Source organism: Cyphomyrmex costatus, unplaced genomic scaffold (genome assembly GCF_001594065.2).
Source record: "Cyphomyrmex costatus isolate MS0001 unplaced genomic scaffold, Ccosl1.0 scaffold30, whole genome shotgun sequence".
NCBI classification, from domain to species: Eukaryota; Metazoa; Arthropoda; class Insecta; order Hymenoptera; family Formicidae; genus Cyphomyrmex; species Cyphomyrmex costatus.
The window spans coordinates 665,289-691,040 of NW_017277125.1; the positions used below are offsets into that span (position 1 = coordinate 665,289).

Below are 25,752 nucleotides of genomic sequence, written 5' to 3' on the forward strand. Positions count from 1 at the left end.
CTTTTAAATCGGTATGTAGCATATCGTTTTTTTAGTCGTAATAAGTATATTGATATTGAACTACCTAGCCTAATATGTACAGAGTTCCCGTTTTCACTCTTGGCACTACATTATTCCCCTACGCAACTCCTCACATGCATACACAAACACGCGCGAGCGCGCGCGCGCGGGTCCCGCTCTTTGTCTTTTTTTTTCCTTCTTTTTCCCCTCTCGACCCTGCAATTAGCTGCGCCTCTTGCGCGTCTTTCGTTCTACTCGTTCCGCACACGCGCGCTTGCATTTATACTCATACGCACGTCTGGTCTCGCACTCACGCAACCGAACGAATTCGCTCATACAACTCGTGTCCCGTTCGTCCGTTTTTTCTTTTTTTTTTTTCCACAACCACTATCGCGTGAAACCACACTTGCCCCGTCCAGCCGTCGCGCAGCAGCCGCCCGTCGCGAATAAAATGTTATATCGATAATAAATAATTTACTAAGTCTTCGTCGCGATGAACAAACTTCCGCGATGTCCGACGATCGAGCCTCCGATCGAGAGCTGGAAGAGGGTGACCGGCGATTCTGCTTCGTTGTGGAATTGGTATCGTGCGAGTCACGAACCTCGCATCCGTTTCTCTTCGAAGTGAAGCTTTTCGCCGTCTAATTCCCCCGGATAGGAAGTCCCTCGTTCCAGGGTAGGCCATCACTTCACGTCGCGCGTTGGTAACGCTATTTTCCACGCCGAGCTTCGATCGCTCCGTCCATTCTACTCGCTTTCCATTCTCTTCACGTCCGACGCAATCACAATCCTCATGCTACCGCTTTGAAATAATCTGAGATCTAGGCTAGACACTGGCCGCGTGTGGAATTGCACAATGAGACGCGTCAACAACGGCGGCGGCGACGGCGCATCGATTCTCCTGGTCGAAAAAAAAAGAGGACAGGCGCGAACCAACGCACGGCGATTGAGCGCAGTCTTGATGACTGATTTGACTTTTCAGTCATTACCAGGAGCCGGCTTTTTTTACATTTCCGCCGATCCTCCTTTAGGCCACGAACGGACGACCCTTTCTCTCTCTCTTTCTTTCTCTCTCTCTTTCTCTCTCTTTCTCTCTCTCTCTCTTTCTCTCTCTCTCTCTCTCATTATAGAAGAACGCCGGAAGAATGATTCAACGAGGATACCACCGGTCGGGAGGATATTATATTCTCTCGCGTATATGTAATACACGTTGTTGAACACGATGGAACATGACCAATGGAATTTATCCTATGTTGAAGCTTCTCCCGTGAGTCAGTCTTGAAAGGCGTCGTTGTTGTCGTTGCAGTCGCGCAGAACGATCTTGAGAACCATCGTTCATTCTCGAGGTCGGACGATGCAGCTGCGACAATGACGACAACGGCGTCAAGGAAGGAGGACGCCGCGGATCAGACCTTCTGATGGAATTGCTGCTGCTGGGGTTGCTGTTGCTGTTGCTGCTGCTCTTGCCGGCTTTCGTCGGTTTCGCAGGGCACCACGGTGATGTTGGACAGATTGCTACTGCTCAGATTACTGCTCACGTTACTACTGGACTCGGAATAACTGGAAAAGGGCGGTTTGTTGACCGGCATCGACGTCGACGATGGCGTCGTATGGCTCGGGAACATCTTGAACATCGAGCGTGCGGTATTCAACAATAAATTGCTGCTGCTGGGACTCTGACTCCGCGTCACCCGGTCGCCAGGCACATCGAGCAATCCCGGGTGGAGATGCTGGCTGCTACTTGGCGTCCGATAAGGCGGCGGACTCTCGCTATCGAACACAGTGCGATTCGGCGGCGCTCGCACGCATTTCTGATAAATTTCGCTCTCCTAGAAACAAAAAAATTCGTTATAGTCAGGCATACAAAGAACAAAAAATGATAGAACATTCGTAAGTAAAGTCTTTAAAAATTCAAGATAATTGAGTTTAGGTTTTCGTATATCAAAATTCGACAATACCTACATCGATTATATCGAATGCATGAATGCAAGATTTACTTAATAAAATTGTGATATACCGATACATTTATTCACTCATAAGGAATTAATTTTCGTACGAGAATCAAGAAATTTATTCATTTTCATTCGTAATATCAAGAGATACCATACATAGATTTTTTGAATGTCAGATTTATAATTTAAAATTAAATGGCCACAATTTTAAGCGATTAAACTATTTTTTACTCTCCTGTTTCTTATATCTTTATTAGACTATAATTTCTAGACTGTAAAACTGTATTACAGTTACGGTGATTGCGATTGCTTTAAGTATTTCAAGCGGTTTGAAGTTTAATATTCTTATTTGCGTAATGATGACGAGGCATAATGAGTACTTGAACCTGAGAATTCGCGGAGGGACAGGAAACGAATAAATAAATATATTTTTTCGGTCATTCTCCCGGTCGGAGGCAATGTACAGCAAACACATATGTCGACATATTGTAAATATAATCTTACAGCATTATATTATGATAAAAGCGAGGATCTCTGACAATCAAATTATTAATCGCGATTTTAAAAATATATTTGTTTTTTCAGAATAATAATATTAAAAGTTTGTCAATAATATTAAATTTTTTTTCTTTTGAGTGATGTTCTATCGCTAATAATAGTAAATACGAATTCCGAAGAAACCAGTTGCAAACAGAAACACTGAAAAGAGAGAGAAGAGAGAGAAGATAAATAACGTTTATTAACGTTCTATGTCGAGTCCTCAAATTATAAGAACAAAGAAATCAAACAGAATGCATCAATAAATACAAAGAAAGAAAGAAAAAATAATATATGACAAAACAGAAAAAATATATTTAAAAAAAAAGAAATAGAAAAAAGATCAAAACAAAGAGAAAGAGATCTGGGGAATTATTTATCTAATTTATAATTATATAAATTAATATAATAATTATCTTTCGTTTGTGTGATATTTTTTTAGATAAATATATCACAAATAAAAATTCTATAGTATATTACATGTTACGTATATTATAGATTTTCGTGTGCAATATATTGTAGATTCAAGAATAGACCCCCTGTTCGACGCGATTTAAATCCTCGGGAATCGGCATTCGTCGAATCTTGCTGCAACTCTCTGCGCTTTTCTCTTACCTGTTCTGGGTTGCGAAGGTGAAGATCCGGGTGCGCCCCGTACGGGTGCTCCTCGCCGTCCGGGAGCTCGAGTCTCGGCGGTAGATTGAGAGCAAGATCATGCCGGACACTCTCCGTGCGGATCGCGCGATCCCTCGCCGCGGCGATCATCACCGCTTGTATATCTCGACGTCTTCTGGTATCGTCGCCATCGCCACCGCCGCCGCCACCGACTCCACCGCTGACCGCACCAGCGGTTGGGTCATCTTCCGCCGATGCACCTCGTCCGCTGCTGCCGACCTCCATTCCTTGGCTCACCGACAGCATCTGCAAAATCGACGTTCGTATTTAAACGTTTGAAAAAAGCGCAGAATAATGCGATATTTGTAATTTCGATAGGTCTGTTATTCGCGTTGCTTGAAATTCCTAAAAATGTGTATTATATGTATATTTATAAAATAAGATAAATATATACATATGTATACTCTCGGGCGTTGAAGAAAGAGAAAGCAAACATGCTTAGTGCACAAAATTGCAAGTGCGAACAGACAGATTATCACGCGTAAATATCGTGAAATTGTTAATATTGTTATCTACACAAAACAAAAAGATAACAAAAAGAACGATTTATATTTGATAATAAAAAGCGTTATAGTAGTTGAATGTTATTGTCCTTGGAAATCGTTTAATAATGATGTGCAATTTAACAAATCGTGAGACATTTCTTAAATTTAGTAATATAATTTCAAATTTTGTACAATTCTGATAATTGTGTCTCCGATAAACTTCTAAATTAGAGTCGAATTTAATCGTTTTCTCTAATTTTCAGCGAAAATTCCTTTCTTCGTGTATTCTCCTTTATGTGAGGAAAAGATCTATAAAAGACTAGAGGAGGGAAAGCATCTCTTTTAATGCAATTTAAATATGTTCAATATTTTTGGATTTATATCAATAGATAACTTGATGATCAAATATTGATCAAAACTAGAGTACCAATGATATAACTATATTTTCTAGCAATAATATGAAAACGTAACAAATGAAAAATTAAAACATAAGACACAATTGAAAAACACAGCTATAGAAATAAGCTGAAATAAACAGAATACACGGTTTCTGATAGGTTTTAAAATCGATTATTGTTTCAGCTGTTTTTATTGCCTGTGCTTTTCAATTGTGTTTTCGACTTGAAATAGTATTCGGTGTGTGTAGTTATATCTGATGAGATACAATTGCATCGATAACGGTACAAAAGTATCAATAAGTGCTTGCAATTATCGACTATAGACCTTTTTTTTTTAAATATCAATATTTGGAAATATTAATATTAGGTTGGGGAAAAATCCTTTTTCATCAAACATCTATATGCATTCTCGATTATTTCAACACAAATGTTTAGAGATCAAAGAAAAAGCTCCAAATTTTATTTGATTCTGACGCACAAAATATAAACATGTGGTGACTGCTCTTATCTGCCACCGAGAAAAAGGGTTGCGATCGAGAGCCCTCCACTGTATGGTCATGAATAAATTAGTACAGAAAATGAAATTGCTCGACTATTCGATCAGAAGAGCGCTCGTCATACGTGGATATAGATATTGGTGTTGCGCCGCGCGGTTGCACTCGGTTCATGTAAATAATTGCATATAAATCATATCATTATATCCGCAGGATTAATTCCTCTGTGATGTTGATTATTCATACAATCGAACGTATACACGAAATACTTTGATTCGTGATTCGTTGCCATTACGAAATGCGCACGTATCGCTTTAAACAAAAATTATCAATACATACATAAAATAAATGTGCATTGAAAGATAAAAACACTTTATTGGAAAGAAAAATAGAGAAAGATATTTTTCGCGAAATTGGTTTCAAGTAATATATAATACGAGTGCAGTATATTGATTTGTAAAAATAAATTAATCTTGAACCAAGCGCTATGAAGTTCATAACGCCAACAGTCAAGAATTCATGAAATATGCAAGTAACTTTGACAATCTTTTACTAGATTCCTCTAAGATCCATTTTTATCAATATAAATTAATTTTAATTCTTAGAACTAGAAGGTAAAAAGTAAGTTAAATCAAGATGAAAATTGATCTACATTGGTAGAAATGGACATAAAAGTTATTTAGAGTTAACTACAATTTCAACTAATTATCTATCATTTTCTTATCACCTGCGCGATTCTAAATTCTGCAATATAATCTCAGATTCTGTATAATTCAGATAATTGTGTCTCAGATAAACCTCGATTAGTCGAACTCAATCGTTTTCTCTTTCCAGCAAAAATTTCTTCGCTCGTTCCCTTCGTGAATCCGGTTTAAAACATCTGCTCACGCACGCACGCACGTGTACGGGACGCTCGTAAGAGGCGGGCTGAGAAACGTCACGTCGTGACAGTTGGCGGTACCACAGGATGGCGTGGTTCGTGCACACCTCGAGAAGTAAAACGGAGAAGGTCGTACGAGCTTTTCAAGTGCCGACGAGCACGGCAAAAGAACGAGGTCGCGTGCAAACGCACTCGCGACTCGCGCGCTTTCCTTTTCGTTCCGCGTTGTGTCTTTGGTTCGCACATCCGTCCAATTGGCCATGGATCGAAATAGATCGATCGAGTGTGCTGTGACGACCGTGAAAGCTACCGTCGCGTATCCCGAAATACCACAATACCACGATGTTTATGATCAAATTTATAGATATTTTGCATTTTCGATACATATATTAATATGATGATTTATGCCTAATATTTTGCTGTATTATGTGTTTTTCTCTTTTTTATGAAATAAAAAAACAAATATGTTTCCAAACATACTACGCAATGTTTTTTTTTTAATTAAAAATTAATTTTAATAGAATTTACTCTACAAAAGCTTTTATTTCGATTATTAAATTTAATTAATAGGTGAAATATAGAATATAATGAGTCATTATTAATGACATTACTGTCCTCTTCCTCTTCTAAATACACAACTTTATAAATATTTTCTAAAAATGGTAAAATATGTTCATGTATAAGAATCCCTTAGTAATTTTTATATATTTGATGTAAAAGTAATGAAAATTAATTTAGGATACGAACGATTACTGATCATGTTTCGATATATACTGCTAGGATTAAAAATCTATACGTGAATTATAGATTTTCAGTTACTGGCAGTATATGTTATATTGAAATATGGAAATTGTGTGTAGTAAAAGACTAGAAAATCGTGATTAATAAGTCAATTAGAATAATATGTTCACAATTACATGTAATATATATTGCACACTCTCTAAATTGTTTAGAGTTTTAGAGTAAAATCTCACTCCAAAGAATGTCATGAAAATTGAGTTAGTCTTCAAAAAGAGTGGCTGAATTTTCAATCTTTCATCTTAAAAGTTTTAGAGAATATGAATAAAAATATAATTGTACATATTTTTTTGTGATAATAAAAAGATAGGGAATTTTGGAGATAAATTGTTTATTTCATTGATTTTGCTTCCAAATGCAAAGATCCTCGACCGCAGCTCCGGACCGAAGTTAAGAACGTTTCTATCAATATGAGTTTTATGACAATTTGATAGCGGTTTAACGAGCAAGAGCCAACACAGAAGTTTCTCGCGAACATTTGCTGGCACGTGCGCGTGTTAACGACTGATGGGTCGGTCGGTCGGTCGGTCGCGTTAAAGCTTTAAAGGGGTTTTCAGCACCCCTCCGTTCGCGTTCTCGCGCTCGTCCGAGGCCGTCGAAAGGGAAAGCGGAAGAGGGATGCAGCAGCGGCGGCGGCGGCGACGGCTGTTGCTGCGACAACAGAGCGAGGGTGTGCGGCGGAGACAGCAACGACAGGAGCGACTGACACACAGAGGGATGAATGCTCGCTCGCGTACCATTCGTATCGATCGACTTGCAATATAACATCACTTTTGCTCGTTACCAATGTAATACAGATGTACGGGAAAGCCCTTCGATCACAGAAATATGCGGATATTTTCAAAATTGCTCCATCATATCAAGTGCTTTTATGTTCTTGTAATGCTATCATGAAATACACGTTTTGTGCAAGTTGATATTTTATTCATAAATTCGAAAATAATTATAATAATTGCTTACCACATTTATATCCTTATTGCTTTTTAAATGGAATTTTAGATAATTTTTTTTTAACTTTTTTCTTTCGTTTTTTTTTTTTTTTTTTTAAGTTATCTGGTATAAAGATATTAAAAACAGTAGTCATGCTATCGTCTCACCATTTTCGTATTTGCATTTTCATTTTTCACGTAACATTCATGTGGATATTCGTACGTAATAAATTAAATGTAATATATCTTATCTAATGTATTTAGTATTAATACATTTTTATTATATGTTAATAAAGTTTTGAATTTACATATTTTGTTCGTTCTCTACACGTATACTTGATCTTTATTTGTTTGTAAAATTCTAAATATTATATTGGTAGATGTATTCTTTATAGAGGATAATATATCCAACACTAAAATAATTAGGCATATTTTTTAATTTGCATTTTCTAAACAAGAAACTCATAAGAAAGATGAATTTCTTCATTATTTCTACAGAATCGAAAATTTTCTTGACGAGATTAAATGAATAAAAATTTTGAGGATAACAATTTTACGAAGAAAAACGGGAAGGAGAAATCTGTCCGAGCATATTTTAAAACGAGAACCAATGTCATTCTTCGAGTAAAAGGAATTTATATGTGCTGAATATAGGAATAAGTTATATTTGGTACATATATGATTCCTTTCATCTCTTTCCATGCCATTCGTGATTGAATTTTAGTAGTTCAACTGACAGAGTTGATGGATCATTTAATTACAGTTATATCGCGTATCAAATTATATCGCAGTCGTCACGATGTAACATGAGAGTTACATCCAAATCTCAATCAAATATAGTTCATTACTACTGCAAATGTTAATTTCGATACATAATTCTACAATTGAATTCCACAATCTATGATGAAAATAATTTCAAAAGTAAAGCATTTTCCGCATCTCAAGAAATTCTGTAAGTCATACAGAAACAATTTTCAAAAAAATTAGATCTCTCCTAATAAATAGACTCACCTATAAGTTAAATGACTTAAAGCATTAAATAGAAATTGCCTTTATTTCTTGCACATTATTCTTCGTTTCATACCTATATAACATATTGTTATATGTTTTATGCTTTCATACTGTATCGTGTGACAATTGAATTTTTCAAGCGAGACAACGGTGACCTGAGCAAGTAGTGAGAGCAACCCGGATACACGAACGAGAATGGATGAAAGAGTGACGAGTTGCTCGATCGATCGATCGGAGATAGAATTACCGGCGAACGCGGCGAAGGGACGAAGTTCGCTGGGGTTGATGCTGGTGCTTGAAATGCCATAGCGGCTCGCAAAAGCTCGCGGACGGTGATGTTGTAACGAACTTTATGGCTCCCCGAACCACGCCAGCACCTCGGTGGACCATAAAACAGCCAGTCGCTGTCGCAGTTGCACAGCTCGCTCGATACCGCGCTGCGCTCGCTCGCTCGAAACGTGACACTACCGTCATCGTCGTTGTCCTCGTCCTCCTCGTTGCCGCGGCTCGATTGAAATTGCAGTTTCAGAAAAGGGTAAACTTCACCGCATCGATCGTCCGCTCGCGATTATTATACGCCTCGAGGAACTGCATCTCTCTTGAGCTACCTTCTCCCGGGACGTCAAAGTCATCCGACGACGACAAAGCTGGTATTTCGAGAAGCGCTTCGTGGATGAACTTCGCTCGAATTCCACGACACCAGTTATGCGATCGACGAACCGCAGCACTGTCGTTTATTTTCGCCGCTGAGATAACGAAGCAATAATCGCAAATATCGAAATTAAAAGCGTTTGTGAGCATCTGCTGTCTCCCGATTGGCCGATAATTATAAATAACTTTTATTTTGCCGATTAACGGGGATCATATCGTGTGACCAATTTAAGAAAAGAAACATATCCGCGTATTTTTTTTCCTGAAAGTCTTCGGAAAAAAATACTTTCAAGGAAAAAACTATTTGCGGAATATAAACGTAAAAATATATATGCACAAAACTTTTTTATTCTCTCTTCTTCCGCAGGATTTTATCGTGAATGTTTTCTACCGGAGACAATCTACCGAAAATAATTTTTTCCAGAAGGTATTTGCGAAAAAAGCATAATATTTGCGATGCTACGTACACACAGTTCGATCAATGTCGCGCTTCGGAGCTCATGCTGAACAAACACAACGATTAAAATATACGTCAAACCAATCGCGCCTCTCCGATAAAGCGCGTATAATTTTTGACGTCGCTGCCGTGTGTGTCTTTTAGATTACGCAATCTCTTCGTCGTCGTTTTAATCTTGCGTCTGTTGCAAATATTGATGTTAAGGCGAAGTGCATATGCATCTCATCACCTTGTGATGCTTTAGTAAGCGAAAATGCAATATATAAGATTTATTAAATACGCTTAAAATAAAAATAAGAAATGACTTTCTAATAATATATGCAAATACATATCAATTCAGGAGATATACGTATATCTTTGAATTTCCAATTCCTACGCTTTACCGTTAAAAAAGAAATTACCCAAAATACCTTTACGTGAGATACATATGTCATTATTTGTCGTATCAATCTTTTTCTGAGAGCTAAAATATCGAGAGGTAAAATTGAGGCATGTCACGAAACTGCTTTCCTTTCGAAAGAGCTTCCGCTGGCGTTATATCGCAATCAATTCGCGCATCGCGCAGACATCTCTTTTACGATTCTTGCCGGCGATACTGATCCGACGATAACAAGCTGGAATGCTGCTCGTAAGTCTTCTTACTACCTGCCCCTGTCACGATTGCATCGTACAAATCCGATTCGGCATGATTACATTTATTCTTGTTTACCCCGCATCATTTGCGACACCCACTTCAAACGATCAAATGATTATTTACATGTGTATTTATAAATTATTAAGTATTTTTTTTAGCAAGAAAATCTGCATTATTTCAAATAATTCTAAATTTGAATATTTATAAAAAATAGATTAGATGATTCAGCAAAGCAATAGTTATGTTGCACAAGTTTAACGTATAACTAAAAAGATTTGATAATTTAATAAAGAAATTGTATCGCTATATAGGCAATCATCAGTATGCTAATTCAGCTAACTTTTACTACAATGAAAATTGCTAATGTAACGAGTTTTCTTCCTTACAGAAGCAAAAATTACGCCATCTTAGATAACATATTTTGTTAAAAATTTTTGTTTATGTATTGTATCGATTTTTATAGAAAGTTATCTTTGCTGTCTAATCAAATTTACCATGCTGTTACAACAAAAATACGATTATCTATTATATAATTTTATTCAGTTGTACAATTTTGCTATTTTAACATAGAAAATGATTGTCTGCATATACTCGTATTATGACTATAGGTTTGCTGAAATAATGAAGTTTTTATAGTTGTTTTAATAAATCTTTTTTTCCGTATACGAATTAGAAATATAATTTTTTAGTGATATATATTTTTCGAATATTAATATCGTTTAAAATACTATAACATTTTACTGCGCACATACTTTAATAATGCAAGAAATAAAATTTTCCGACTGTCAAATTTCATGTGATTTAATCAGTGCTTGAAAAACTACAACATCTTAGGAATTGCTGATTCGCAAATGCTTTTCAACGTTCTCGTTGTCGTTTCGTCTTCTTCGTCATCGTCGTCGTCGTCGTCGTCGCCGTTTGGTAAAACGTATCGATCGAGGAGAACGTGCTACCCTGCATGAGGGCAATGCACCGGGGATACATCATGCACTCGCTGTAAAGCGCTGCGACTATACTTTCGCAGCACCTGCTAACACCTTCGCGCATAAAGGTCGTTTTAAATCTAAAAAAAGAAATCCTTTCAGTCCGCGAAACGTCGGTTTCCGAACGTCTCTCGTAACGAGAAAATATATTTCACATCAAACTTAGGAAGATTAATTTTACGGAACGCGTTTGTACTTGACATTCATAATATCTAACGTTAAATAGTATTCACTTGCATAAAATAGGAATTTTTTAATATACGAATATATTTATTTATATTTTTAATTCTTTTATATATAAAAATTACTAATAATGATCAGTTTTATTTCACGTTTATTTTATTCTTATGTTATAACTTAATTTTATAACTTTTTAAGATAAATTCTATTATATATTTTAAATCTCGTTCTAAAGATTAAATATTTTACAATTCATTAGTTAATTATTAGTCTTTAATATTTTATTATAATCGGAGAAAGATTTAAAGTATTAATCTTTCTTATGACAAGTTGAGAGTCTTCTCCTTTTTAAAATTATTAACGTATAAGAAACAGATCGATATCATTAGATTACAGTTGAAGATCGTGGCTCTCGGCACATACTGTTATAAACGAGTGGCATTTATGGTTGAAGGATTAGATTAGATTTCCGCAATGCAGACTAGTGCCATTAGAGGCGCGGCTCTAATCTGTTGCGCAGCGGTAGTACTTTGTCTGCGATGCGAATGTAATCGCGCTGCCAATTATTGTTATCTCAAATTATTGTTATCTCGCTCAAGGTCACGAGACAAATCGGTTCCGCCGACGCGCGTCGCATCGATGTCATGTTGCGTCTATTACGAATATGCTCGCCAATTTTCTACGAAAAAAAATTGCTCGAATTTCAAGAAATTCATACTCACGCTGTGAATTAGTCTTTTCTTATCAAAAAGATAAAATCGATCCGATTACAAACAGATCGCATAGCACTAATGCAATTATATATAAATGATATCTAAATACTTTATAGTTCTAGCAATTACATATAAAAGTTAAAAATGGAGGAACTTTTGCTTGATTAAAACTGAAGTCATACATGCTTCATAGATTATGATTACAACTTATCGTTGCGTGAATACTTAAAGAGCAAAGAAATATCACAGCTTTTATTAAAACTGCATATGCATTCGCATCTCCTCGTGTTTTATATACTTATTTTCTGTTGAATCGCGAGCAAAAATTCGCGATATTATCGGTGAGAATGGCTCAACGAATCGTACGACCGTAAATAACTTTCGCTAACAGCACTCGTAGCCCATATACGTTTCCTAAATTTAACTATTACAAAAGAGAGAAAGAGGGAGGGAAGGAGGGAGGAAAAGACATGTATATATTTTATTAGGTGTATTCTTGGAATTTATTATGAAGTCTGACTGGACGGCTTTTGGGGTCATCTCGTCTGGAGAGTTTTTATATAGAAAGAGTTAAATGCTATCGATTTTTTGCAGCAGTCTAAAGGTCGATGATCAATGACTCGTTTGTTAAATACATAAATCTCTATTCTTTTCGAGACATCCGGACAGTTACGTCGTATTTTTTTACAGCGCAAAAATAAATTACAGCATAATTTAAAAAATATTAATTTATTTGACAGATGTGAGTTTAATTTTTTAGACATTCAGAAAATAATATTAATTTGACGTAATAATATTATATTAATTCGACGTTTCTTCTTGGAAACTTTTTTGAACAAATATCCTTAAACTTAAATTCTAATTAAAAAATGTATGTAATAATTTTTTTCAAATTCTTAAGAAGAATTGCATGTTACATAATGTATTAAAAGATTACGTGTTACATAAAATTTTCAGTTTTACAATGTTCAATTTTAACATAAAGACACTTTTCTTTCTGCAAAACATCGCGATGCATCTCTTTTCGAATTCAGTAAGGAGTGATTCTAATAGTATAGTACTGGATGGTATAAAAATAAAAATTATTTAATTACTTTTTGTATCTTTTGTACGTTATGACGTAATCTAAGTTTGTTAGCAATAAGATGTGTTTTGTGCATGTCTCGATTTCGATAACAGAACGGATCAATTCTTTGTTCAATGCGCAAACGAAATGTATTAAAGAAACAATATATCTTCGATTCGCGGTGCGCTGAGCAAGGGAGACTTAGGGGGAAAATATAAGAGCGACAAAGTAAGAATCGCACCGTCTCCGTTTGTGATCTGCAAATAAAAACGGCTACTCGCATGAATGTGAACACGAGGAAAGGGAATTGAGAATGGGTTCGCGGAGATGAGGGGAACGCCAGTGATAAGGGGCCGGATTGTTTCGACTGCTTCGGAATAAGTATCACTCCTCGGATCGAGAAAAATCTCCGAGACAAAAAAAGTCATGCCGACGATACGGAGTGACGGCAAACCAATGTCGAACAAATATATAATATTAAAGTCCAATGAGCTATAAGAAATTCAAATACCCACGACTCCATATAGAAAACGTATCCACGCAAAAAATCATAAATTTAACAATCCAAAATTGAGTATTTTGAAGGAAAAAATGCAAAAAGGAATTAAAATATCTTATTATGTCTTTTAGAGCAACGTGTGTTATTGAAATATTTGAAATCGCTTCTTGATTTAGAAAGAATATATTGCGATTTTTTTAAAGAAGAAAAAAAGAAGCTCTCTTTAGAAAATAAAAAGTAATAAAACGTCGAGAACTCTAATGCTTTATATATCGGAAAGTACAATTTATAAATCGATTTTAATAAAAATAAAAAAATTGCAAGAAGTTTTTATGCAAGAAAAATGTGCAGCATTTTTGCATCTTAATTACCAAAACTCTTGTTATATCAGGGAGATTTTTGAATTCTTTAACAATTAATCAAAATTCTGAAAATGTGATGTTGATGTTACAGAAGGCAAACAACCTTTTTCCTTACAATTAGTGCCATGAGACAACAATCTCGTTATAGTACATTGTGTAACAGTGGGGGATAGTTGTTTATAGCGCGGGAGCCGTGCCGACCTATAAACAAATATGCCCCCACTCGCTACACATAGAATTTTTCATTACAAGTGCTCGTCGTAATGTGCCTATACCGAAACGTTTTTGCGCAAAAGAGTGGGATTAGAGAAAAGCGTTGAAGTATAGGGCATATTACGTGCACGCGTAATGAAAAATTGATTTCATCTATTCTGAATGCGATATATAAAAAATGTGTTAACCAAAATAAAGTTTTGTAACACGTTCCCTGTTTAACAATTAATCAGATGAAATAAAATTGGTTGTTTATTAAAATTGTAAAATCGTTCGATTTAAAATCTAGCCTATCACTGTATTGTATGTGTATAGGTACATGCATCATATAAAAATCGTATAAAATCATTGTGAAATAACTAAATATAGCAATAACAACTGCCATAAAGTTATTGCTGCTACTTAATATCTCTATACATTACGTAATTATAAATTTTTCAGTAGTTTATCCCTGGAATATTTTTTCATTTCCTTTTTAGCGCAAACGTTTCGCCATCGGTCGACGAGGCGAATCGTATTTTATACAATACCTTGCCTTCGATATAGAGTGATTGTAAATCAAACCGCTTGACGTTCTGCATTGCGAGCGAGCATAATAAAGCTCGGTACATTGCGCCGAGAGCTCGCGTTGACCTCGCAAAGAGTGTTCGATCGTGGGAAAATTATCTACAGTCGCGCAACGATTTTCAATGTTTTAAACAATGAACTATTCAGATTGTGCGCTTTTATAGACGTATTTCACATCATTCCCCATTCTCCATTGATCGGCAAGCCGTTTCTTATAATACCCATGATCGATTTTCCTGATTAATTCTTCTGTGGAATACCTATAAAATTTATTTAGTGCAATCCCCAACCGAACAATGTGCGAAAATATATCTTATAAATTCCTTTATATTCCTATGAAATTTAACAATGATTTTAATCTTTTATATCTACTATCGTTCCGTATTTTATTATAAAAAATTATTATACAAAAATCGAGTATATAGCCTCAGATATTTCACTTCGAGGATATGAATATGCAGGTATTTCTCGTGCAGAACTTGACGATCTAACGGTTTCATTTGCGGTACGTTGCCAGCGCGCCAAATGATACGCGAACGCGAAGAGAAACAATTCCACGCGTATGCATCAGACCTTCTGTGAATTTCCCAATTTGCATCACGCTAGTCCGTGGCTCTGACATTGCCATATTTATGAAGTGACTAACTCCCGTTATGTTTGTATTACGGAAAGCTGCACAAGTTACGTCGCATATTCGTTACGCGATCGCTCTGTCATCTGTTATTCGCGCAGTTTCGTTCTCGTTAGTAATTTCAAATACAAAGTGTCAAAGGGAGTAAATGGATAAAGCGTCTAATTAAATTAATGTTGAATCAGTCTCTTGTGTTCGTGATGCGATTTCGTAGAAAGAATATAAATCACAATTGTTACATTCTCTCGAAGGTCCTTTCGAAATTATACCATATATGTAAAAAAAACGACAGAATTAATGTAATATATCACTATCATTTAAAAGAACCATTTAATAATAATTTACAATATATTTATATAATGTAAGAAAAATAAAATTATAAATTATATATGTAAAATATATATTTTCTATAATTAAAGAATACAAAAGATCGCAGTATGTAAGTTACGTGAGATAAGGAAATAAAATAGCAAGCTATGCAGTTCTACGAATGATATTCATGTTGGTCCGACAGCAGCGTGTCTCGCAGAACACGCACGCGACCGGAAAGTTATGGGAGAATAATGAGAGGTAACAGGATGGTTGTTTGAGAATTTCAAGAATTAGAAATTGTCGAATGGCAGTAGCGTGTCGCGCGCGATCTGAACACTCCGGACACATTAGCGTCCCTTCGCTAACATCGTCCTGTCGCGTCGCACCGGTGAACGTCGCGTGTGTAATCGACGACGTGTGCACGTCTATAGGGGATTAATTACGCGTGTCCGGAGGTCAATAGGCTGAAACGAGAGAGGTAGAAAAGAGCAAGAACGTGTCGCAATCCGCGCGCTCGCGTAGGTAGGATAAAAGTACGCGTGCACGGCGCGTATGTACGCGCGCGAGAGCACACAATCCGCCAGCCGCCGCCGCGCCGTTGCGTAGACGCTTCCCGTTTGGCAGAGATAAGCATTAACGAGACCCGGATAATAGCGTCGGCGACCCGTCTAGACACGGCCGTTGCGACATGTCCTTTAAAATGTTTTACGGCGTCACGCTGTGCTTTTTAGACCGCGATAAGTGGCCTCCGACGCGTTTCAACGCGGTAATCGCGATTGTTTCCTGCGCGAGAGAGCTGTTATTCTCAATTCATTGTTAACTTCGATGCTTGGCGATTAGTAAATAAACTGTCCAATGCTAAAAAGAATGTTTCGTGTAATCAATTGAAAAAGAGAAAAAGAAAAGGAAATCATTTTATTTACAAGTGGAAAATATCTTTTTCTCACTTTTACAAGTGTGTGAACCACTTTTTTTAACTGTTAATACTGATGCGGTGAGTGCCTTTTCCTAATTCCATTGAACTTTCTACACTTTCATATTAAAAAAAATTCTTAAGAAAGAGGGAAACCTTTTAGTCCTTTTATGTATCGCTCGCGCGATTAAATTGAATTACCGGATGTGTAAGAAGTCTTCCCTTTAGTTTCTTTTAAGAACTGCCCGCAATTTCATTCTAATGCAGTTCGCTAAGTTAGAAAATGAACAGGTGAAGATCGCGGAGCTGTGACGCATGAGTCGCTCCGCCGCGCCGTTTTCTTTCTCGCGCGGCCGTTTACCGTAGAATAATTCAACGCGGACATGTAACCTTCCTATACTTTCCCGCTTCCACTTTTCGCCGTAAGTTGCACCATCGCCCGGCGAAGCGTCGCTTTACGGCCGGGAAAATTATCCCGCCGTTACGCTTTATGCCGCCGCGCCGTCGCGCCATCGCGCGCGCACGGAAGCGCGTGTACTCTTTCTATGTAACTTTATAGACGGGTTTCGCACACGGAGGCGCGAATACATCCATTCTAGGCTGAGAATATTTTTTTTTTATGCAACGCACCGCCTACCTTGCCCTGAGTGGTTGATGCGTGAGGAACAGGACCCGATTTGCGGATACGCGCGAGATATTCCGAGACATTAACGTTTTTACGCAACAGCCACATCAGCTAACGCGATGTTTTATCATCTTATACGGAATTTTGTAAAAGCGGGAATTTTTAAGCAAATTTTTACTACGTAAAAGTCCTCTGATAATTGATCATAGTTGTAGAGTGTATCGAAGAAATCTTGAAAATTATGAAAATAAAATAACACAAAAACAGTTAAATTGGTCATTTTATTTTGAGAATATTACCTAGCAAAAATATGAAATTAAAATTTATTATAAAATATAATTTACTCGGAAAGAACTGTTTTGCTAAAGTATATCTATTAAAAAATTCAACTAGCTGCACACACACACACACACACACACACACAAATCTAAAAAGAATTTGCTGAATTATCAAAATACTTATGTAGCACATTCAAATTGTTACAATGTTAAAATTTTTGGCAGTATTGCTTATTAATACTTGAACGCGCGTCCAGCATATTATTTTAAAAATCTAATAAAATTATTTATAGCTCAAGTTTAACAAAACTACTTTTTCTATGTGTAAGTAATAAAATTTAGGATCCTCTAATGGAGTCTTAAATAAAAATCTAATTCATAAAAATCAAGATCTGATTTTTCAAATTATTTTGAAGGTTATATTTCAAGCATCATATAGGTATTGACATACCACACAGGCGATTTTAAAAAAATTCTATTTTTATATACATGTACAATTTGATTAGAAGAACGTGTATCTGGTATTTGCACAATCAGTCAAGATGTCTTCAAGATCTTCGTTGAAATTCGACATTCTGGTGACGTGAGTAGAAGAGTATTATGTAGTGATTGGTTTTAAAAAATTGAATAGCTCGCAATGCTAAAGTGTTTGTTCCCCCTAGGACGAGTTTCTCATGCGTCATGACGGATTTTTCTCTTTCACAAGAGATCCTTGAGATCCTTGGCAGATACGTGCATGCGCAAACCTTCCGTCGTCGGCAGCGTGATTGCCGTAAAACGTCATGATTATTTGCGACATTCGTTAAACGAGTACCTTTACTCTTGGCAGAATAAACGTAGTGGATTAAATGCTAGCTCTGTGCAATACTAATCTCACGGCCTCAAAAATGCATGAGAATCTTCTGATCTATTTTATCAAGTCTATTTTGTAATGTGAATTCTTTTACATTTCATAAAATACTGCTTCTTTTATTTCGAGTCTTAATTTGCATTGTTGTTATTATTATCTCAAATAATTTTTTCCATAGAAAATGCACGAAAGAATTATTGTCTTATCGTTTGAGAACAAATTTTAAATATATCTATAATTATAAAATTAAATTTCCTCAGAACATGTTTCGTTTGATGATCATATACTATTTGCGTTTTTGACTATAACGAGTTTTGAACCAATCCACGAGCTGGATTATTAACTACTATTCGTAGAGCAACCAATGTAACGTCAACCAATAGCAAAGCATTAATTCAACCCAGGTCGGTTTAAAACCCGCCACAGTCGTCGAAAACGCTACATGTATTATGATATTTTCAACGGGTGTAGAGTTTTGAATTTGGAAGTGAAGTAACTGCACTCGAGCGCAAATAACAGATTCCAACGTATTGCCAGATTTTTTTCAGTACTCGTGAATTAATTAAATACTGTGAAACGTAATCGTCCGACAAATGAAATTTTTTTCGAATTAACACGCACTTTTTGCAATTCTACAAACACCGGGCTGCGCGCTTAAACGCATGAAAATAATCGACAGGACTTGCAAAATGCAGCGGTGTCCATACAAATCATTCCTGTATATCTTTTTACACTAAAAAATGTACTAAATTTTAATTTTAAAAGTATATTAACAATATATGTACTAAATATAAATATTTATTTATTGGATACAGGAATCACATTAATTTGATTTAACTTATCATTTTTTATTAAGTAAATATTTGTGTTATAAGTAAATGTTAAGGTAGTATTGAAAAAAATTTGTATCAAGTTTTCTCTTAGTATACATATATATTTAAATAAACATTCTTCCAACGATTATGGAAACTGTTAATAATAATAATATATGCAAAGTTGTATAGGATTACGTAACATTTGGCAATTAAAATTATTCGCCATGCACTCGTATTTATTGTTATATTAGTATCTCCCTACATTCAGATAAAACGAGGATAAAATAACATATCGCGTGTCAGACAGAAAAACGAAGAGAAGAGAGCTCGCGCCTGCTGTTCAGATATTTATTTTACCAGGCTCGACGGGATTTAGATGCTTCAATATCATATCTTCGATATACAATATATGAGATGTGATCGAGCGAATCATCCTCGTACGAGACACACTTGTGTAAACGTTCGTTCGCTGCTCGTTTCCCACGCGTCCAGACGGTTCAATCAAATAAAAAAAAAAAAAGAAAACAAAAAAGACAAAAAAAGAATACTGTCAACCATCGACCTAATTTTCGACTCGAGCTAATATTTGCCCATTATACGTGGGCGGCTACGTGCTAGCGTGGCGTTTTTTTCAGGATGATGACCTGACACATGGGGTTTCTCTTCGGAGAAATCTATCTAAAAGTGTAAAAATAAAGCAGGAGATATTACATTCTCCGCATTCTTACTTGTTTACTCTGCTTACAAGAAACCCACTGTTGCTGATCTGAGACAAACCCTGCACACTTTATTTTTTCCTTTATTATTATTTTATTTACATATTATTTTCTCATGTTTTTTGTAACATTGCTGCTTTTTATCCGTTTTCTTTTTTATTTTCTTCATATTATTTTTTCATTTTCTTTGTATTTATCGCTGCTTTTTATTTTTTTTTTTTCTTTTCTTATATACTGTTAGGGACTTAGAAGACTCGCTCCAGAATATTAAAAAATTTTATCTATCTATATCGTTTAAAAGATGATACGTTGCGATCAATACTTTGTGTGTATTAATTCCGTAAAATATAAATATTAGACACTAAATTCTATTACATAATAAGTTTTGTTCGAGTTATATTAATTAAAGTAATACAGCAAAATGTTATAAAATTAACGATAATAATTCAGTCTACGATAACTTTAATAAGTAATTCTACAATAAATTCAAGGTATTCAATTTCTTCTTTAAGTATGTATTTTTCTTTATGAATGTATCTGCAGTTGTTTGCACATTTAACTGATGACTCGTTAATTGCAAAAAATTAGAGAGTATTATTTAAGAAGGTATAAATAATAAATCCAATTTTATCCATTATTTACAATTTCAGTTATTTGCAAACTAAATTATATTCATGAGTATAAAAGATATTCCCGTATTGTACAGTCTTATATGTTAGTGGTTAAATATGCGCTAGTACTTGCATATATAGCCAAGAATTATGCGCGCAGCGTGCCGTGCTTTACGAGCCAACGCATGTTAACGAGCGTGCCGTGTTCGCTATACTAACGAGTGCGATTAGAGCAACCGTTAGATTCAGCTAAACCGCTAAACGAATCTCTACCGAAAAGTTTTTTCTGAAGAACGGAGAAAGCCCCGACAGTTTCAGCGTACGATATTTTTTCACGTTATAAATGCAATCTTGTATATTTGCGATTCGCAGAACGTATCTCTCGACATTAAAAATATACAGATACAATACAATTTTAAATATACTTACGTCGTTTCTTAATACTAATAATTATTTTTACAAATTAAATGTATTTTATAATTAAAATGTGATGTAAAGCAAAATAAAAAGATGTTTGCATTATTATTTTTAATACACGACATTTATTATTGTAACGAATTATTACCGAAAAAAAATTTGTCTTAAAAAAAGAGAGGAAGAGCAATTTTGTTAAAAAACTAATTCTACGATCGTAAGAAAAATCTATTTATAGTTTCTATACTTTGATAAACGTACAGTGTACACATTTGTTGAACTTTTCTTGTGTATGCGATAATAAATCGAATTCGCGTAATATATTTACGACTTGCTTATCGCGTAAAGCGAAGTCGAGGACACTACAACGGAGTTGACGTTTTTATCACTATCGTAGAGTCATGGATAAACGGAGTCCTAGTTGAAAAGAAGGTTCATAAAACGATACGTCTTTAAAACCATTTTATGATCTTCGACAGAACGGAACACTTTTCAATTTGTTCGTGTTGAAGCAATACTAGATCTAGGCAGTATACATACACAGAATCTAGATCCAGAATATATTGTCTTTTTTATACGCAGAGGAAAAAATTGCGACATACAAGGAAAATATAAGAAAATATTCACGGACATAATTTAATATTTTTATATCGTCACATCAAAAACAATATTATAATAAAATATATCATCTCAATAATTTGCAATATTTTTCACTGTTTTTAATTAATCCACTTAAAGAAATTTAAGAGTATTCAGTACATTCTCTAACAATTTTATGTAGCTTTTTTTACACAATTAATGGTCAAAATCATCCTAGATTTACTTTAATATTTCATAAAGCTAATTGAATTAAATTATTCTTTACAAAAAATCTAATTATGAATTAAATATAATTCGAGCGCTTCTCATCGAATGATGAAGATCTAACATAAAATATTAAGTATTTCGGCGATGTAAGCGTCAAGCGTAAATGGACGGCCTCGTTTCTCCCAGTTAATTTTAAATGCTATAAATTTTATAACAAGCTTTTGATATTATGGAGCAGTTCATGTGACCACATTTAAAAGAAAATTCATGAAACTTAAAAGATTTTTTTAATTTTACGGTACCTTCTCTCTTTTTCTCTGAAAGGATTTCTCTCTGAAAGTTAAAGGTCAGCGTGTCACACAGAACCTACTAATGAACGGCTGCCATCTTCGAGACTCGTGCTCGCGAGATCGACCTCGGAAATTGCAGGCTGATGACATTTAAAAATGCCACGTGAAGGTATCGACCGACGTGCACGTTCGCTCGCTGTTTCTTTCGTAGTAGGCGACAGAAAAGAGAGGCTACTTCCACTGGTGTGCAAGAAAAAGAGAGAGAGAGAGAGAGAGAGAGAACGACGCGGGGGAACGGAGCTGCCGACCCAGACGAGAAAACTGCAGTGAAAGCCTGCCTCGCATTCTGGGCCAGACGGAAGAAACATACAAGGCAGACAGTGTAACGGCCTCTTTCGCGTTCCCCGCTTCTTTTATTATACCACCTCTCGCTCCGAGTTCGACGCGAGCGTTCCCGAGCGCGCCTTTCCACCCCCGTTTCGTCTCTCTGATCTTCATCGTCGTCGCGACACTCGCTCCACTCGTCCTCCCAAGCAGGGAGAAAGAGGGAAACGACGGAATAGGTCTCGGTGTTCCAGATACCGTCCGGACACCTAGTACTACTTAGTTCTTCAAAATATAAAGAATTCTCATCTGCATTTATATATGGTAAAATTGTATATATTGTATTATTCGCTATTTACTATTATTTAAACAAGAAAATCGTAAACAATCTAAATAAAGCTGTTATACACTGTGTTTCCCCTTTTCTGTTTCTCCAAATTTTATTTTCATTAAACTTTAAAATCTATTCTTATATAAAAAATAAGGTCATCTATTTTTAGACTTTTATATTTAAGAGCTATACCTATATATATCTTTGCTTTGTAGAGATAAGAGAAATGTAAACATAAAAAAATGTAATTGATAAACTGATTATAACATTTAAAAGAAGAGATTCGCTAATTCTGTATAATAAACGTTAATATATTAAATATTAAAATGCTATTAAATATTAATAAGACTGAAAGATATCAGAGAAGAAGCGTATGAAGATTTGTGAACTATTAAGATTATACATAATAAAAAAGTAACAGCAGAATTTTTATAAGAGTCAAAAATCTTATCATAAAGTCTGAAATCTACCGAAAAACTGCAGGAAAACCGCATTATTAAATTTCACCAGCTTTGAAATTCAAAACTATGTCGAATGCGCACCGGGTCCTACCGATTACCCCTTCATGCTACGTATGTAAATCACCTGTGCAAGGTGCAGCACACCGAGGGTTACCTCGGCGGAATTGATTTTTTTTTTCACATACTAGTCACATAAAACACTTTCACCGACGTGGCGCATCGTACGTCCGTCGTAATTCATTTTCGCTACTGTGTACATGTATCGGGGCTGTCAGGTGAAATAAAATCTCGCCTAATATACTTTCGCCTAAAATCACGGAATTAATTATTCGCGGCCGGTCGTCAATATGCATCGGTTCGTTTTTAGAAAATAAAGTAGCCGCGCATCGATAACAGACGGATTGAAGACATTTCAATTGCTCGACTTATATTGTATTTTCTCGTTAATATCTGCTTAAGTTAGTGATGGACGCGAAAACGTTGTACGATATATAGAGCACTCCAACATAACCATCTGAAATTTTAATGACAGCTTATTCAATCGATCCTACCAGTTTGATTTTATTGAAGATATTTACATTGGAAATTGAACAGTTTTCATAAAATTAAGTTTCAAGTGTCTACTAAACGGATGAGCAGGAACTTGTCTCTGGTTAACTTTAAATTAGTTTCACTTGAACGGAAATTTCATTTGAGACTTGATTAACAGGATGTTTAATAATGGAGATTGAAAAAGCGCGAATAAATTCTGAGAAAAGCTGAGGAAAGACCGAATCCAATTTTCGGACATATACAAGCAAAAGATATTTCAGATAGATGTTCACAGAGAGAAAGACATCTTATATTCTACTAATATAAATATCATAGATAAACATATACACCATTTATAACGGTCCACCGAATTTTTAATTCACAGATATCAAATGCTTTCCAACAAGAGACACAAGTGATCTATTTCATCTTTATCGTTAACAAACAACAAGAACGTAACGATTCGTATTCCACTGTGTCATTCGCATCTCCTGATGTAGAATGTATTCATTATATCGATTTTGATTTCTACATAAAAAAAACCTTTGACAATGCGTGAAAGTGAAATTTACAATTCCACGAATAACGCAAAGACTATACGTGGCCTCCTTTAAAATATCTTCCACGGCGACGTGACATTTTTCCACGATCGTTGCATCGTCGCACGTGCGAAGTTAAATCGACGCGACGAACGAGGATGCATCGACGGAGGAGAATAAATAAGAGACAGCACACATTCTTGACACACACACACACACACACACACACGTACCACTAGTGCCATGTCGCGCGGTTTCGACCCCTGGACGTGGAGGATTCGCGCGCCCAGCTCGAGTAATTTCCTGCGCAGCTGTTTCACGGAGACGCCGAGCGTCTGCATGTAGCGACGCCTCAGCTTCATTTGAACGGAGGAACCGCCAGGTTGTCGTCGGCGTGCCGTCGGAAACAACCACTCGTGACCGTCGACGTCGGCCGGTCTCGACGAGTTGACATAAACGCACCACACAACAACTGGCAACACACTTTCGCCCACCGTGATTTCCACGAACAGTTCTTCTCGCCCTTGTCGTCGTCGTCGTCACGACAAACCACACCGATACTATTATTCTTCACAACGGAGCACCGTTTCGGTTGGAGGATGGAGTACACGAAGACTCGACATTTGACTGATATCGCGACAATTAACACTGCCGTGGAGCACTCGGTACTCCCATAGCTTGATCCACCGACGACGACGACGACGACGACGACGACGATCGATCGGCGGGGCCCGTTAGGAGGAAGCGACCCCGTTCCCACTTAATTCGATTGTATCCGGTGCTCCACGCTCCGTCAGCGATCCCACTTGACCATAAGCGTTACGGTCGTTTAACGGCCTGCGTCTAATGGGAGCAGCAGCGCGACTCCGCCGTCGTGTTATCCCCTTCCCTGCCACCGTATATCGCTGCAAGAGGAGGGGAGGAAGAGGAGGAAGTTTCTCTCTCTCTCTCTCTCTCTCTCTCTCTCTCTCTCTCTCTCTCTCTCTCTCATCTCTCTCTCTCTCTCTCTCTCTCTCTCTCTCTCTCTCTCTCCCCCTCCGGCAGACCGTCCCCTGTCGCCTCGCTGCAGCGAGATTCCCTCGTAGAGATTCCCAGAGATTTCCGGGAGAGAGAGGAAGAGAGAGACGCGCGAGTCTCGCTCGCTTGGTGTGCACTCTCGTTCAGTCAGTATTATCGGAAAGTCGGCTGGCGTGCGCGCGCGCCGTCTCGCAGACGTTGAATGACGTCGAGATATATAGCCGGCAGCAGCAGTCTAGACGGCTTCGACCTTGACTCCCCCGAAATCATCTCGCGCGATCGCGTCGCCGTTGCGCGTCCACCCCGGCCCGCGGTGATTTCTCGATCTTCCCATCAGATGCGACCGTCGATTTATCACCCCCGAGATCCACCGTCTCGCATATCAGAGGGATCTCCACCCTCTGATGAATTTGTCTCACGGTCGGAAAAGCAGAGGGGATTCACGCGGTATACGAGGGGGAAGCGGGGAGCAAGTCGGAGTAGCGAGGACGGAGAGAGATCCGGCGAGGGATAAGCGGCGAGAGGGACAGGCTATGCCGTTGGCCGAGTTCCCGTCGAGTTCTCTCTATAGTCGAGCTCGGCAGATGAGAAACGTCAATGCGCGTCGTTGCGAAAGTCGCCGGGGTGCGTGTCACTTCAAACTCCGACGCGAATCCGGACGGAACGAAAGAGAGAAGGACGTGTGTCCTTCGGTGTTCAGCGTCGCCTCCGCGCGCGATCGCGACTAGGAATCGGAGCGATCAGAGGACAATCTCCTTCATGTCGCGACGGCGACGGCGACGGCGACGGCGACGCTCGTCGAC

The 25,752-nt window shown here is 37.0% G+C and overlaps 1 protein-coding gene across 1 annotated transcript; it reads right to left on the minus strand.

Annotated features, from left to right (window-relative positions):
• On the minus strand, positions 1 to 24,449 carry LOC108775526 (uncharacterized). The gene is made up of 3 exons (XM_018541913.1): positions 24,166 to 24,449; positions 3,105 to 3,410; positions 1 to 1,829 (listed from the first exon to the last, which is right to left on the minus strand). The coding sequence occupies exons 1-3, from the start codon at positions 24,292 to 24,294 to the stop codon at positions 1,407 to 1,409; spliced, it is 858 nt and encodes a 285-aa protein (XP_018397415.1). The 5' UTR covers positions 24,295 to 24,449; the 3' UTR covers positions 1 to 1,406.
• Between the last annotated feature and the right edge of the window lie 1,303 nt (positions 24,450 to 25,752).